Source organism: Hypomesus transpacificus, chromosome 9 (genome assembly GCF_021917145.1).
Source record: "Hypomesus transpacificus isolate Combined female chromosome 9, fHypTra1, whole genome shotgun sequence".
In the NCBI taxonomy this organism is placed as follows: domain Eukaryota; kingdom Metazoa; phylum Chordata; class Actinopteri; order Osmeriformes; family Osmeridae; genus Hypomesus; species Hypomesus transpacificus.
Window position 1 is genome coordinate 19,966,597 of NC_061068.1, and position 16,633 is coordinate 19,983,229.

Below are 16,633 nucleotides of genomic sequence, written 5' to 3' on the forward strand. Positions count from 1 at the left end.
CCACAGCTAGCTTTTAATTCATGCCCCCCCCCCCCCCCCCCTCCAGCACTCCAAAACTCTACTCCGACATGCCCATGTACGCCGCTCGGCGGAGCTCACATACTGTACCTCCCGCAATAAAATCGATATCACAATCGAAAAAGGACATATTTAACACGACTTATTTTCCTTGCTGTTGGTGCAAAACGGTATTTATTTCTGATCGTCTAAGAGTAATGTGCCTTCAAGATGCATCCTTAAGTCCCATTAAAAAAAAACAGAAAGGCATGCCTTTTCGGGACTGGAGCATTTCAGCACTGGCGCTGTCTACTGTCCTCTGTTAGATATCTCAAGCTCCTGGCTTTGAATCTCCGTGAAAATGAAACGACCAACTCGAATAGACATGCAGGGACGTATAAGGGGCTATGTAACGTAAATGATTTTGAGCTAAAATGAAACTGTTATTCTATTATTTTAGGCTGTTCCTTATATATTTTGAGCAAGTTTCTCGTCCATGAGAATTGTTTTACTCTCGAAAGAGATCGTGAAAAAGCACTACACGATATTCAAATGATTGCCTATCGATAATGATGATGATCAAATTAATCATGATTATCTTCTGTTGTGGGCGTGATGTGATTTGCACTTATAGTGCACAAAGACCCCGTGCATATTTACTATATTTCTTTATTTATAGACCCTCTCCCTCGGTGGAATGTACCATTGTGGTTCCTAATCCAGGAAGGGGGAGAGACAAGCTGTGTAACATAAACTGAGAATTTCTAGTGCTTTCTCCCTTTCCATACCTCCCTGCAGTCTTGGCAGCTCTTGAGCTAGTCCCGTACATTTAAACCGAGAGGACACCCATAGGCTAGCGACTTCTTCATGCAAAAAATAAAAGGGTATCCAGAACCAGGGACGAGGGAACGGAGGTGTAAATAGAAAGGGAAAGCTATTGGTCTCTCCCTCTCTCTCCCCTGCTCTCTCTCCCTCTTGCTCTCTCTCTTATTAAATCAATGAATTAATTATTAAGTAGGAAATAAATACAAGGAATCAAGCCTCCACCGGGACCAGCAGACGATCGCGCTTTTGATATGCGTTTTAGCCGAATGATACATATGTATTCATATGAATGTAAATATTTGCTTAGGTGGGACTAGAGCGGGACCAGCACTTGCAAGGCTTTTTTTTTGGACCACAATTTGACCAATACTTAGGAAGCTTTTACGAAACCACCCACAAATCGCGCTGCTGCTGTCACTGTCACCACAACTCATTGGCGGTCCGAAGATGGCAACTTTAACGAATGGGCAGGTGGACGGCACGGGACACGTCGTCGGTGTTGCCACTACTAACGGTCTTGTGAACGGATTAAGCCACAGCCACAGTCCGGCAGGCTGCTCGGCTACCATCCCTATGAAGGACCACGATGCAATCAAATTGTTCATCGGTCAAATACCGCGCAATCTGGATGAAAAGGACCTCCGGCCGCTCTTCGAAGAGTTCGGGAAGATCTACGAGCTCACAGTCCTCAAGGACCGCTTTACGGGCATGCATAAAGGTGGGTTGTGCCTTTACACAGGGAGAGAGGTGTCCTTATACTTTCTCCACCGACCCTCCACCGCTGTAACAAATGTATTTAATTGTGCGTGATTTCAGCTAAAGCTAACGAAAACGTAGCCTCAACTGGATTGGATGGACAACCCGCTTGTAGAATACGTTCTATTTGCATGATGCCATTTGCCATTGCGCCCTTCGACAGGTTGTTGATACTAAAAATGGGAAGTCTTCATGGCTGATCTGGTCTCGTGTCTCGTATTCTCAGTAGGCTGCCCTAAAATTTGCTAGATTTATGGGTTGAGCGTCCACGCAAAAAGCTTTGTCACGAATCACGACAGCAAATCACTTTATGTAACGACATAAGGGGCTATGTTGTAACTTCTGAAGTGCTGGAATAATGAGTCACACATGCACAGTTGTAAGCGTGCATTCATTCACAGGTGCTGAATATTGGCGCTTGGAAGTTCACGTTTTCACAAACCGTTTTCACAGAGCCTATGGCAGATAGCTTGCAGCCACATGCTTTCTGTTGCGCGCAATGAAGTTGGCTGCGTTCAGAAGGGAAAATGTGTATGTGTGTGTGTGTCTCTGTGTCTCTCTGTGTGTGTTTCGTGGGGTGGGTGTCTGTGTATGTGTGTGTGTGGGGGGGGGGGCGTGGTGTGTGAGTACCCTATGTGCGTGCGTGTGCATGAGCGCACACGTGAGTTCCCTTTCTCCCTCCACGTTGCTCGCTGAGAGGATAGATCTATTACTTTGTCCGGTGAGATTACCACATATTTATTTCCTGCACAGTTTTCTTGATTTTTTTACTCTGTGGCGCGCCATTCTACGTTTCTCAGTTGGCCGGAATACTATAGAAGAATGATCTAAGAAAGAGACACTACAATAGTACAGTGAGATCAAATAGCTTCATTTATTCGAACTATTTGTACAATCGAATACTTTGGATGCAGAGAGAAAGAATCAATATCAGATAGTGAGGGGCGTGCATGACCTGTGCATGTGTTGGGGGTTATACAAATGTAACTTATTTCTATGCAGTACTTCGGACATGATGGTAAAGTGTACAACGAAGCAATCAGTGATTATATATTTCTTTTTGTGAGACGGTAATGATCTAAATGTTAAATGTACTGTGCGGTGCACTCATACAGCGTGCCCCCAGTGTAATGATAACGATCGGCCATATACCTTGGGCGTAAAGGCAATGAGCAATCAACTTTCTTTGTTGCTTTAATGACCAGTCATATACCTTTTGGTGTAACAGGAGTGATCAATGCCGCGAAGCGTGCTTGCAGGCTCCCTCGGGGGGCCCATATTTCCTCGTGGCATCATTACCTAACAAGGGGTCACTGATTGATCTGTCCCACCTGGGGGGTGGTCAACGGGCATTGACTGGGCGTGTGTGCGTGTCTGTGTGGGGGGCTGTAATGTGGGTTGGGGGTGTGGGGGGTGTGGTGGAGGGGGGTGGTTGTGTCACGTCACATACAAACTGTGTGCAGTGCGTGTGTGTGTGTGTGTCCCAGTCCTCCCACCGGCTTCCACGTCAGGCTTTCGCCGCACCAGGGGAAATATGGGGTGAGAGATAATGCAAATGAATGCCTGGGATGTAAATGTGTTTGTGTGTGTGGGCGGGTGGTTGGGTGGGTTATGGGAGGGAGAGAGGGAGGAGGGAGGGGCGAGGACATGAGAGGAGGGTGGTGTGTGTTGTGGGTGGGGTTATCTTTTATTAATAGCCCCGCTGTAGTAGCTAGTCCCTGACGCACGGTTAATCAAGTGGTTTTGGGGCCCGAGAACTATGGGGGCAGGCTGCCGCGGCGGTCGTACAGATTCTAGAAACTGTCTCCTCGCTGCGATATATGGCCTCGCTCCTCCGAGCAACAGAGCGCCCTCCCTTCACCCCCACTTTCATTAGCACCCCCCCGCCAGTCTCATATTTTTAACTGGCTGGAGGCGGCTTGCTCCCCTTGCCTCGCTCCCTGGATGTAAGCCCCCCCTCGCCCAACCCCCCTTCCCCCACATCCCCTTGCTCCGCTCCAAGGACCTTGTAGTAAACGGGATGACGGGCGTCATTTCCGAAGCAGTTCGTTGCCGGGTCACATCCCCTTGTCAAGGGTCGGGTGATCAGAGATGGTTTGGAGAAGGTTTAGGAAGCCAACAGATGTCTGACTTAAGGACAAGAACTTGAAGGGATTGCCTCTGACGCGTGCTCAGTTTGAGACGGGATGTTCTCGTTCTTAACTTTGCTTTTGAGTCACGTCGACGCACCTCCCCCTCTGCCTCTCCTACTCGTCCCCTCATCCCCTTCCCCTCGCGCTCCGTTCCCCCTCCTCATCCCCCAACCTTGTTCCCTCATCTTCGTCCACTCACGTTGCGAGGGGGAGCTCCCTCATCCATACACATCACTACAGGCAGGCCTCTAGTCCCAGGTTTCCACCCCCGTTGCCTTTGTCAGCTCAAAAAAGGCTCGGCACCGATATGGCCTTGAGACAGGAAGCGGAAAGTCTCACAAAGAAAGCCTCGCGTGGAAGCCGAGGTTTTCAAAGTCTTAGTCGATAACCCGGTTCTGTAGACTTCACTCTGCATGTGGCTTGAGAATACGTGGCCCCCGAAGCTGTGCGAGTCAGGATAATCCGAGTGTCGGATCTTTAGCTCATGTTATTGGTTTCATTGGGAGACTCAGACATGGGGGGGGGGGGGGGGGGGGGGGGGGGTGAGGGTAGGTGGGGGTTGGGTTATGTTTTAACAGTAGAAATGTGGAATCATTCATAGCCAAGCAACCCTAACAATATGTATGTATATAAGAGGTCGGAGGTGATTTCAGAATAAGATGGGGGGGGGGGGGGTCGCCACTGCAACCCTCGCCTTCAAAGAGAGAAAGAGAGAGTGAGAGAGAGGCAGAGATAGCGTGCCAATTTTTTTTTCAATGATCATCAATCCAGAGATGCCCATTATTGCCGTTGTCACCTGTTTTCTGTATTTTTTTTTTACATTTTGTTTTTCTTCCTCTCAATACCAAAGCCATAACCACGCTAGTAATGACTCCATGTATCACAGCTAGTCTACTCTTTAGGATTCCGTCCCCTCGGAATGGAAGGAGGCGGGGGGGGAGGTGGGGAGGGGGTCAGGACGGACCGGGACAGGGAGGTGGGGGGGGGGGGGGGTGCGGCGGCAGAAGGGGCGACAGGCGCAGGCCTACATTCCTCCCAATGATTTTATTTCTCTCCCCTCTGCGACCGAGGCGCACTAATAGAGGCCATTTATAACGATCACCCGGCAGCCGAGGATGCTGGGAGGGACACGGGGGCACACAAAGACGGGTCTCTTTCTGTTTTCCTCTCTCTCTCCCTCTCTTTCTCGCTCTCTCCCTCTCCTTTTTGCAATGCAGCATGGGAGGTGAAGGAGATACGGCGGCGCGCGGTGCCCGGTGACCATCCGCGGTCGGAGGACAATTCTGTGTCCAGCCCCCGACTTAATTGGTTTCTCGGCGGAAACGGCGACAATTTGTGTCCATTTTCGAAGTTGCCGACGTGAAATAGCAACTCCCCGGAAAATCAGCCTCACGTGGACCGTGCAAGAAAATGATAGATGAGGTTCACCTAAATGCTAACCCCCCCCCCCCCCCCCCCGAACAAACCGACGGTCCGCCCACACTGAGGCGGCGCACGAACAATCTCAAAGCCTTCCTTTGCCTTTCGAATCCGCCCCAAAGGGTGCGAGGCACAAGCTGCAGTCCTGAATAGAGAGACGGAGGGTTCCAAAGTCAACAGCAGACACAGAGGCTCCCCTCATCTTATAATGTTGTGCCAACTCCGAGATACGGGACTTGGCAGGCGGTGCAGATAAAATGTCACCGGTGTTCAGTGCTCTTGCCTGAGAAACTGGAGGCTCTGGGAGACGACCCCCCCCACCCCCTCCGCCGCCCCCAGCCGCCCTCTTGAAGGTCTGCCACAATAAGTCGGGGGGGACAAGTCGGATTCCTCATCACCATGTGTCTGTCTTTGTCCCGGGCGGTTGGTAGCTCCAGGTTGACGTATGGTATGAATTAGTTTGAAGGTGAACTATGGACACTTTGTAGCAGGCTTCAGAAGACCTACAACACCATTGGATCACAGTGGGACCAGCTTGTTTCCAATGGGGGCTGGATTCTGCACACTTATCTGGAACATTTCTTGACGCGCTAATAACATAACGGGTTGCTAATCTGTTCATCATCTATGCGATCTGATTTCCCTTTGACTGTCAGGAGCCATACAAACATCTAAAGACATCACATTATTGTAAAGCTAAAGTCATGAGGGATTATCACCGGATATTGTGTCACAGGTTGTCCCAAAGGAAGTCCCGACCTTGGAAGTGAAACCAATTTTGCCTCCCAACAAGGGGCGAGTGAGGGAGGAACCAGTGCGTATTTTACAGTTTTAATGCAGCACACGTTTTGGCCACACAATTTCACTCTCGTTGCATCATCCTCGCTCTAGTCTTTTTTTCTTTTCCCCCTCCTCGTTTCTTTGGGATGAGTGTGTGAGTGTGTGTGTTTGCCTCGTACCACTCCCTCCTTCCTGTCTCCGCCATGGCCCAAAATCCTCCACTCAGCGAGACCCAGAATGCATACCCCACGCCGGGCTTTGTTTCTATGGCGACGTTCCACAATAAATGGGGGGGGGGGGAATGGGGGGGGAGACGAAAGCCAACATGTGTCAGCGATAGGATCGTGTCTAATCAGAGTCCCTCTCCACGCACACACCCCACCCCCCATTAGGAGTCAGGAACTGCCAAGCAACAAAGTGCTAAAAAAAGAGGAAGGGTGGGGGCGACTGAGGGAGGAGGGGGCTGGGGATGGTGGAGCGGGGCGGTTGGCCGTGTATGCGAATACGCCAAGCTTAATTTGTCGGGGGGACAGTTGTCAAGGCGGGAAAGCCTCCATTGTCCCCAGCTATTATTGGACGGGACTGTTAGAGAAGGGGGGGGGGGGGGGGGGGGCGGGGCGGTGTGGTGGTGGGGGGGGTTGGAGGGGAGGGCCATCAGCCCCGAGGAGCTTGTTATTGGCGGTGAGCGATGACCATGTAAGGGACGGAGGAGGGGGGAGCATCGGGGAAGAGGGAGGGAGGAAAGGGTGGTAGCGCAGGGGCCCCTGCAGGGATTAGCATGCTAACGGCAGGTTGGGAGTCATGAGAGCTGTCATGGAGGTGGAGAGCTTGCGATCTCCTGACCTCCTCATGGCACTCATTAAAAGCAGTGACCTTTACTGCACTTGGAGGAATGGTGTGAGCTCGGGCTGTGGATGCAATCTCATCTCACCTCCCAAGATTGACTTTGAGGTGCGAGCGAGTTCACTTGGCATCTCTGCTTAGTGGTATGTACATATTATATGCACTGCGCAGGCAAGTTTCAGAGTTACTCTTTCACACAGACATCCCGGACAAGTCCTCATCATTTCGGTCCAAATTGAAGTGTTTTGAATAAGAACTATCAAGTCATTTTTGGTAAAACAACTCCATTACAAGTATAAGAAATCAACACAATACTATTCAAATCTTTTGGGCACTGTTCAGTTGACAAGTTGAAAGCGCCAGAGAAATCATGTTTACTGTAGAAATGATAAGTAAAATGTGGCCTACTCAGCATGTATTGGGTCATTAGGACGTTGGGGATGGCCACACACAGGGGGGTCATGGCTCAAAGTGGACTGCTATGCTGACCTGGGCGAGTGATGTGCGGGGTGATGGTGCTGGTGGTGGGGGGGGAGTCTGGGAAGATTTGTGGCCATCATCCCTTAGGTCACAGGAGCTGCTGACCTCAGCAATTTTGGCCAAGAAAAAAAGATTACATCTTGGAGGCTGCGTCGCTGTGCCTGGATGCAATGTGCTAACAGCCAGCTGTGACAAAAGGGAAACATGGTTTCGAGACTGACAACTGTGAGGATTTTCTTAGCTATTTTTGATTTAACTTTGCAGAGGCACAGAAGAATACGCAGGCTGGAAAAGGCTGGAACAAACCGGCTCTAACCGCCAATAGCACGTTGAATCCAAATGATTAAAAAGCAAATAGGAAGACGGACCAAGTTACTGTCAAGAAATTGTACAAGCAAATGTAGTCAACACAAGTGTCTGTTTTACCACAGTGCTTCAGAGATAAACTGCCATCCTCACTTTGTTTGAAATGCCTTCACAGGGATTGCAAAAGATTTTACATAGAAGGTCCAAAGGCTAAAATCTGCCCTGAAATATTAATGTATACACTTAATGGACTGGTAGTGGTGTTGTTTTATATTTAAACTCCAAAGTCAAACGTAGAATGCTAGGTTTAACCCAGCCACTATCAAAAGTTTCACCACAGCCTGTTTTTATTTGAAAGAGCGTTTAAATAAAATGTTACCTCTTTTTTCAGGATGTTGCCATGTTAAGTTGCTTGTGCAGTGTGCTTCCAGTGCCTGAGAGTTTAGCACAATTTTGACAAGGTCTCCATGGAGAGGTAAATATGTTATGTTTTCAAGGCTGTTGCATCATCCAAGTGTTATTGTGGTCTGTGTTAAATGTTTAAAGAGCTGGTTCGTCGGCCTTCCCTGGGTTCCCTGTTGCTTCAATACAGGCCTTTACTCCGGAGTGGTGGAATGCAATAGTTTTGAAATGGTTGAAACTGGCCAATTACATCGTATCGAATGAATATACATGAATATAAATGTTTTTCTGGATTACTTCTTCCCTTTATCTCAAGAGATTGTCAATGGATGTTTTGAAGAATTCATAGTTTTCCACAATGTTATAATGCCAGGTTGCCTGATGTTATATAGAGTGTAGGAAACAATATTTAGGAGACAGCATTTTAATGCATGACGGAATCCCTGCCTTATTTGTTGTTTCCTCACAAAAATTGACTCGCAAATCCATTTTGTCTGGTTGAGTACGAGCAAACATGCTCAAAAGAACAGCTCCGATGCTTTGTTTTGCTTTTAATGTTCAGCTAGGATTGTTTTATTGGTGCAAGGACTTTCCAAGGCACGATGGAGGCCATTGTCTATTTTTTATCTTTAAACAAAGTAGAGAGAATTCTAAAAAAGATTATATCTTAGCTCAATGTTGTAGAAAATGTTTTGATGATCACACAAACCATTTTCATTTTTTGCTCATTCTAAAATAAATAAGTCGCGTTTTTTTCATGTTCTCCTGATAATTTGATATGTTTTTGAAACCACGACAGTGCGTTATCTTCCATCCAAAAGGTGTCTAAAATAACAAAACAAAACAAAGTATTATATCAACATACAGGCAGTTACTAAACCACATTCAAACTAAATGTTAACTACATTACGAAACTAAAGCATTTGTCGTAGTTGCATTTACTGTTACTATCGACCTGTGTACACAGGTCACCATTCATGGTAAAAAAAAATTCAAACAAATGTCTGTCACAGCAAGTAACCTGCACAGACATCACAGTGATCAAAGATGAGATAAAGTATACAGTATTGTTACTATACTTTACAAAGGCTCATTACTACTACTACTACTACTACTACTATTACTACTACTATTACTACTACTATTACTACTTCCCAGACTCACTTGTGTTTTTCCAGATTCTCTCTTTGGAGACCTTTCACTTTTACAGGTTGGTTTACAGTATCCCCTTGCTCATCCATGTCACAGGACACTTCAAACCACCCTGGAAAAGAACTTAAGTTTGTACACAGCAACAAAACAATGGTCGAAAGCATTCCAAATGAAAAATGCCACGATGTAACGCTTTGCACTGTAATAATAGTGATTAACTTATCTATTGTTTGTGCACAGTGGAGCTCTTTTTTCCCCAGCAATTTATTACTGTACTATGCATTTGTGCAATATGGGAGTAAGTGCAGGGTGGTCATTGTGCCTCGCAGCCGTATTTAAGATATATAATTGTACAGTTTGAGTTAACAATCATCTGCGTTTTTTCACAAGTCACATGGTTCCGTTGTTTTCCCCTGAGTAGGGTAGCCAGTCGGCACCTGGTGTCAGTATGTTTATTACAGTGTCTGTGTATCCCATTTGCACACTTCTGTGCCACACTTATCATAGCAGGGGTGAGGGGGGGGGGGGGGGGTGAGGGGGGGGGGCTCGGCTGAGACCCATTTCTAGGATAATACGATATATCGGTCTCATATAAGACATGGATATGGTGTGTGTTGCCGTGTGTGTGTTTTGTGTGGATGCTTGCACTTTGAAGTGTGCTTTTTTCCATCTGAATGTGCATGAATATAAATTTGCTGTATGTGTGTGTACATTTGTCAGTGTGTGTTCAGGCATGCAGGCCTGTTATTAATGCGCTTTATTTCTTGGGCTTGGAAAGCCTGTGGTACTGTATGTGATTTACACAGCTTCTCTGATTTAAGGGAGAGGTAGAGTCCATCTATTGGTGTGTGTGTGCGTCTGTGTGTGTGTGTGTGTGTGTGTGTGTGTGTGTGTGTGTGTGTGTGTGCGTGCGTGCGTGCGTGAGAGCGAGATAGATAGAGAGAAAGAACTTACATGTGAATGCATGTATTTACATATGTATGCTTATTTGTGAGCATTTATGGGTGTTTCTGTATATATGTATTCATGAATTAATGAATACATGAATGAATGACATGTTTGGAAAGAAGACATCGTAATCTAGTTTCAGCTGTTTGTCTCATATCAAGACCGAAGAGCCTGTGTAGCCCCTCAGGTCAGACGTGCACTCGGCTTCTCGCCAGTTCACTTGTACAACCCCAACGAACAACCACAAGTTTCTTTGATTCAATTACTTTCTCTTCATTTTCATTTTATGCCCACCCCTAATAAAAAATGCACCACGTTGACTTAGAAAAGAAAGATGGAGAGGATTCTTAAAGACCCCTCCCCCTTCAATTATTCAAAGCCAAGTTTGATTTAAAAAATGGAGGAGGATGAATAAGTTATGGTTTCTGAGGGTTCGGGGTAGTGTGATAGATTAGTTAAAATGGGCACAATTCTAAAATGGGACACTGAACAAACACAAAGTAAATGAGCGTTTAGCTGAAGTTAAGCATAGTTTTTATACATCTCAGCCAGTATGTATGTCTACCCTTTACGATAACAGGTCTGCATGTGTAACGTCACATTAGCCAACAAGCGACCTCTTTGATAAGAGAATAACTAGTAGTTTCACACCAAACTACGAGTTATTGCAAATATTGTGCTTGTATGCCATTTGTGTGCCATGATGAATGTTTTAAAACATCACAACATAACTAACATATTCCCTCTCCTTTTATTTTTGAGATATGTTTAATTTCTGGTCAGACGCAATTCGATTTCATTCATACACTGCGAATGAGTCAAATGAAGATGACCTTTCCTACGAGCTTCAAAAAAACTATTTGCTGATGGCTATTATCTTTGATCCCATAGGTAATGATTATGGCCGCACGATATACTGTATGTCCTGCTCAGTCTTAAGTCCCTGTTGCACAGAGCATGGATGGAGAAATGCCAAGAGTGTGAGAGAGAGAATATGAGATAGAGAAAGAGAGATGGTGGAGGGAGGGAGGGAGGGAGAGGCGGCAGGAGATGGAGAGAGAGAGAGAACCAGAGTGAGTGGAGAGAATTAGAGAGGTCGAAACAGGGATGATGTAAGAGAATACGTAAAAGGCAAGCAGAGAACGAGGCCTGCGAGGAAAAGAAAGAGAGAGGGAGACGGGGAAAAAGATGACAACTGAGAGGAAGTGCGGGAGAGTTGCATGAAAAGGGGCAGAGAAAGAGAGACGGGAGGAGGCGGAGAGAGACAGCGAGGGAGTCTCGGAGACAGATGTCCCCCTCTCTGCAGATTGATAGCTCTTGGCCTAGTTCCATGCGAGACTCTGACCCCTCTGTCCTTTGCTGTAATTTATAGGTTGTGTTTTGTGAGATTTAAGCACTAGTCTGTGGCCATCATAGCTGAGCAAGAGAAAATGACCTTCCTGGAACGGGAGCAGAATTAGGACCCTGCTGCTTTGGGAGGACCCTAGGGGTTCATAAGCAAATGGCTCCCTTCTTTGACACCAACGCAAGCACCCCTTTTCACTAGGTGCTAATGTTGTTTTGCACCTCAATTTGTAGCCGATTTGGGTTGATTTCATTTGGTCGCACTTCACGCAAACTCCCTCATGGATTGTTTCCCACTTCTGTGTGGGATGACAAAAGCCTTTTTTCTGATGTCGTCTTTCATGGGATCGATGGAAAGTGATGCATAAAGATGGAGTGTTTTCCTTTGAGGATAGAACGGCACGGAATTGCCTCCGCATCAATATCAATAAAAATGTTGCGTTGAATAATCATATTGCCATGCTACCCTGTGGTCTGAAGCTCTTTGTTGTATAGATTTGTACATCTGTGTGGGAGTGTATTTGTGTGTGTGTGTTGTGTGTGTGTGTGGGCGAGTGTCTGTTACAGTAGACTACTTGGCCCGGTAGCCAATGGGCTCAGCTGGGTTTCTGCTTGGCCATTCTGAGCGTAACTCTATGCACAAATCAGCCAGGGAATGATTTGGACAGAAACCCTACAGCAAATTATTACAGATTTGCAATTTAATGGCTTCTGAGGTCTCTCCTTAGCTCAACGCGCAGGTTCCCTACAAGCCAAGGACTATTAGTTTAGCTTTTTAATCACAGAACAGAAGATGAGAATCCTACCCAAATCCAATTCCCCTCACCCCACATACACACTGGGTTTCACATGGTCTGGTGTAATTTCATGGGGTTTTTAGTTGGAGGGGTAGAGGGAGATAGAAAGACTGAGAGATTTGGAGTGTACGTGTATTCCTACGTGTCCATGTTAGCTTGTTGATAAGCTAAGCTATACTCAAAGGCATTGCAGACTAGCACTGTGTCTAGTGTGATAGGCCAGATTGAACACAATAGTTTGAGGACACAATTTAGAAATACCACGGGGTCGCTGCTGGCAACGCAGTCTAATTTTGGAACGTGGTCGCCACCAATTTAAGGCCTAAGACCAAAGTCCATGTTTTCTCCTGTCTCAAAACTAGGAGTGCTGATGAAGGCAGTTGTTATGCAAAGTTATTATAGAGAACATTATCCCAGATCAGCACTCAGGGTTATGCAATTAGAGTACCTGAGCCCAGTAAATAAATAAATAACTTGTCAGCAAAACACATCGTTAGCAAACAAATATATATCTGTTTTGCATTGTGTAGCTTCCTGAAATATGGAGAGGAAAAAGGTCTGGATCGCATGTAATTGCAAGCACCTGACATCTGGTCAGTATTTGAGTAGTCGGACCAATCCCTTTCCTAAACAATCCATTCCATCCCTGACTAATGTGCCTCCAATGTGAAATGTAAAAAACTGCGATTCCAATCAGCATTTCAATGTCCCAATTTGTCCAAGAAGGAGCTCGCCTTTTTAAGCAAGCCGGATAAAACCTGCCAGCCGAGCAGGCTAAATATGAATAATTATTTGTATCTCGAAAAGCTGATAAAAAGACTTTGAAAATCGTATGCATTTGCCGAAGGGTTCATTAGTTCGACAACAACAAAAAAGTCCCATCCACTGCCAAGGAGGAAAACCCAGGTACCTGCAAAAGCAATTAAAAAATAAGCCGATCCGCCTTTACTGTGGCCCATACCGCTTCCCCCTTTCAAGATTAGAGGCCGTTTAATGCACTAATGCTAATATGCTAATGCCCTAATATTATGTTAGCGCATTACTACTTGTTTTAAGACATGGCTGGCTGCTGTTTTGTTGATCTTGCGCATTGACACTTGCGGAAGCGGATAACCAGTGTTTACTTTGTGTATGGAAATTCCTGCCTGCCTTTCACGTGCCCTTCCTATGGCAATAGGCGGCCCTTGTTAGTCTTGCAAACATCTTAATTGTGTTAAATGGAGGAAAAAAAAGGGGAGATTAAAAGCCATTAATGAGTGTTGCGTGGGGGAAAGGCAATTCCCAGGATGGGGCTTTTGTTCACTTTGGCAAAACAGGGGAAAGAGGCGGCTTCACCTTGAAACTGAAAGCCCACCAGAAACAGGGTCATCGTGCCTCCACCAAAAAGAGCCTGCCTCTCTCTCTCTCACTTTCTGTCTGGCTCTATCTCGGTAGAGCACACACACTCACACTCCAACACACACACTCACGCACTCACACACACAGCTTTTTGCCTCTTTTTGTTATCGCCACTCTCTCCATCCTTCTCTGTCTCGCTTTGCCTGTCCCTCGTCTCTCATTGGCTCTTCCCCTGTCTGTCCCTCTTTTCCCATCTGCGAGCTCGTTTCTCTCAATCTTGCTCTTTGTTTTTTCCACTTCTTTCTTTCTCTCTCTCTCTCGCACTCTGCCTTTCTTTCTCGGTCTCTCTCTGTCTGTCTGAGCGGCAGATAAGCTCACCAGGGGAGACTTTAGAGGACTCTCCATCTGTGTATAAATAGCTTAGGATGAATTATTGAGGGACCTGGGGTGGCTAATAATCCCGCAGGACCCATCTGACAATGACACGGAAGATGGAGGGAAAACAATTACGCAGGGTTTCTCCTTCGGAGGAATTAGATGTGTGTGTGGGGGGCAGGGGGGGTGTTGTGGTCTGGGAGAGGGGTGAGGGGAGGGAGCAGGAGCAACCTGCGGGAACAAGTCGCGGGGCCCAATGTCTTGGCTAATAAAGCCAATTAAACTCTCTCGGAAAATCAAACGGGCATCGCCGGCCCCCCCTCCCCCCGCCCCCCTCCCTCCCCTCTTCCTGCCTCCGGGACGACGCGAACAGGAAGCGCGATGATTCATGTCAAACCTCCCCTCACCCTTCAACGTCCACCCGACGTCCCGTCTCCCCCTCCCGCCTTCGGCCCAGGCTCGTGTGTTGCCGGCGCAGGATGACGGGATAGGACAGGGCGCGTCGTCTCAACCGTCCGCCAAGGCAGGATAATAGGAGGACGAGAGGGAGGACGAGGGGACGACAAGGGAGTGGAGGAGAGACGCAGAGAGGAATATTAATAGAGGAAGGGTGGGGGGGGGGGGTTGTGTTTATCTCTAGGAGGGGGAGTAGGAGGGAAAGACAGTCCCCATGTTGTGATCCACTCCACAGCTCTCCAGAGGGTCAGCTGTATTCCCGAAATGTTCTTTTCTTTTGTTCAGTACAATGGACAGTCCAACGCTGTGAGAAGTTTTTGAAAGTAATACAGAACTCTGTTGAGCGAGGGAGATTGTTTCTGGAGCATACCGAACCCTTTTTCAATTAAGACAGAACCTTTTAAGTTTCCATACTGTGCCAACTACAGGGTTGAAGGCTCTAGAACTGGGGGGTAAAAGTTTTCTTTCGCTCATTTGTGAAACGTTTTAAGAACTTTAAAAAAAATCCTGTTTGGTTCATGTGGAACCATATCATCAATAGGTTCTAGCTAGAACCATTTTACTAAAACAAAAAAAGGTACAGTATTTTTTTGTCTCCAATCGGGACAACTTGTCTCAAGTAATATAGTACATTTGAAGTCATCTTTTTTATGCCCCTCAGGAGGTGATGTGACGTCCACATACTGACAACCAATCTTGAGCCAACAATAGGCTTTGAGGGGGGAAAAGTCTGACACAGCAAAATTTCAAGACTTTTGACTTCTGACCTAACACATTTCCCAATGTGAATGGTCCATTTATAAAGAAATATGTTGCTTCGAGGGTTTAATGCAAAGAGAGGAAATGGTAACTGAAAATGTTGAAGTGTTTGTGTAGGTCTGTGTGTTGGAATGTGTTTGATACAGTGGTGACCCAATGTGAGTATTTGCTCTGCTAACAGTACATCTGCAGCACGTGTGAAAAGTAACGAACGTGTGTTTAAGAGGCCGGGTTTATGCTTCAGTGTAATTGCAACATCGCACATGTGCCACTGTGTGTGTGTGTACTGTCCCTAACACCCTGGGGTATGTGTGTGCGGGGGGGGGGGGGGGGGGGGGGGGGGGCGCGTCGACACTGTCCTAATGATGCATTTTCTACTCCATTGATTCAGTGGCTCTGCTCTCCAGTAAATCCTTCACATGCAACACATTAGAGCCGGCCCTTTTTCCTCCTCCGCCTATCGATTACCACAGCATAAGAGTTGGGCACTCTGGGAAGCACAAGGGAGAGATGGGGGTTTGTTATCTGGAGGGACTTACTGTACCGACACAGTGTAATGCCGTTTCAAGGTCCTTCCTCTCCTTCTCCCTCTCCACTTTTTTCCTCCTCTCAAAATACAAGAGTAAGGTGGGCTGGCCTTTGTGTTTTGCCTTTTGTTTTCTTTCATCTGCTGTCTGAAAAGCATAAGTTGTCTGCACCGATAGGCTTGGAGAGTGAGTTTTTCAGCGAGCTTACTGGCTTGGGTAGCCTTATTTTATCTTTGTATTTTACCACATGATTATGGAGACACCCCCCCCCCCCCCCCCACGCAGGCACAACAAAGGCACACATTACTTTGCCAAGTTGTGCCCGCTTTCTTTCACACTCCTTGAACACTGCACTGTTTTTAGCACAAGGCGAAGGGGCTGGTCGGCTGCCCCTTTACCTTGAAATTGGGCTCAGGTGTGTGCTTTTCTTACATGAACAGACATAATCTTCAATTTCTTTGTTTTTGTTCCCCCTCTATCCGTCTCTCATGTTTTCCCCTCTCCATCGCTCTTGTTCTCCCCCTTCCCACCATCTCCCTCTGTGCATTTCAAGGTTCTTCTATTTCACCTCGAGCGAGGACTCAGGGAGCCGTACAGTAGCCTATAGGGGGTCTGGGTGCCTGTAATATGCTTTATTATATATGCATCCACCATCTCTTTTATAATATTGGCCCTCAGTTCCTTCTTACACGGCTGGAATAAAATCACACTCAAGACGAGCATTCATTAGTCCCTGAAACAGCTCCTGAATTTTTAAGGCCTGTTACACAGGGAGAAAAAAAACGTTCTGCCGTAGTCTCGGAACAGTAATTGAAGTTTTTTTTTCTTTCATCGTGCCTACTGTACTGTTCTCTGAGCTCATATTGCAGGCTTCAAAGTGCTTTTTTATTTAATCAGGGGTTTACTGCTTCCAATTAACCATTTTAAGATGATACAGGGGATACAAGGGAGAAGGTAGGAGAAATTCTGGAGACCTTGAAAGTGTCCCCTAAAATAA

General features: G+C 46.6%; 1 protein-coding gene across 1 annotated transcript in view; it reads left to right on the forward strand.

The window, feature by feature from the left end:
* The first annotated feature begins 1,039 nt into the window (after positions 1-1,039).
* zgc:165603 (uncharacterized protein LOC571425 homolog) overlaps positions 1,040-16,633 on the forward strand; it is a 50,646-nt gene continuing 35,052 nt past the window's right edge. The window contains exon 1 of the mRNA XM_047024589.1: positions 1,040-1,540. Coding sequence (XP_046880545.1) covers positions 1,270-1,540 — 271 coding nt within the window. The 5' untranslated portion in view covers positions 1,040-1,269. The remainder of the gene's footprint in view (positions 1,541-16,633) is intronic.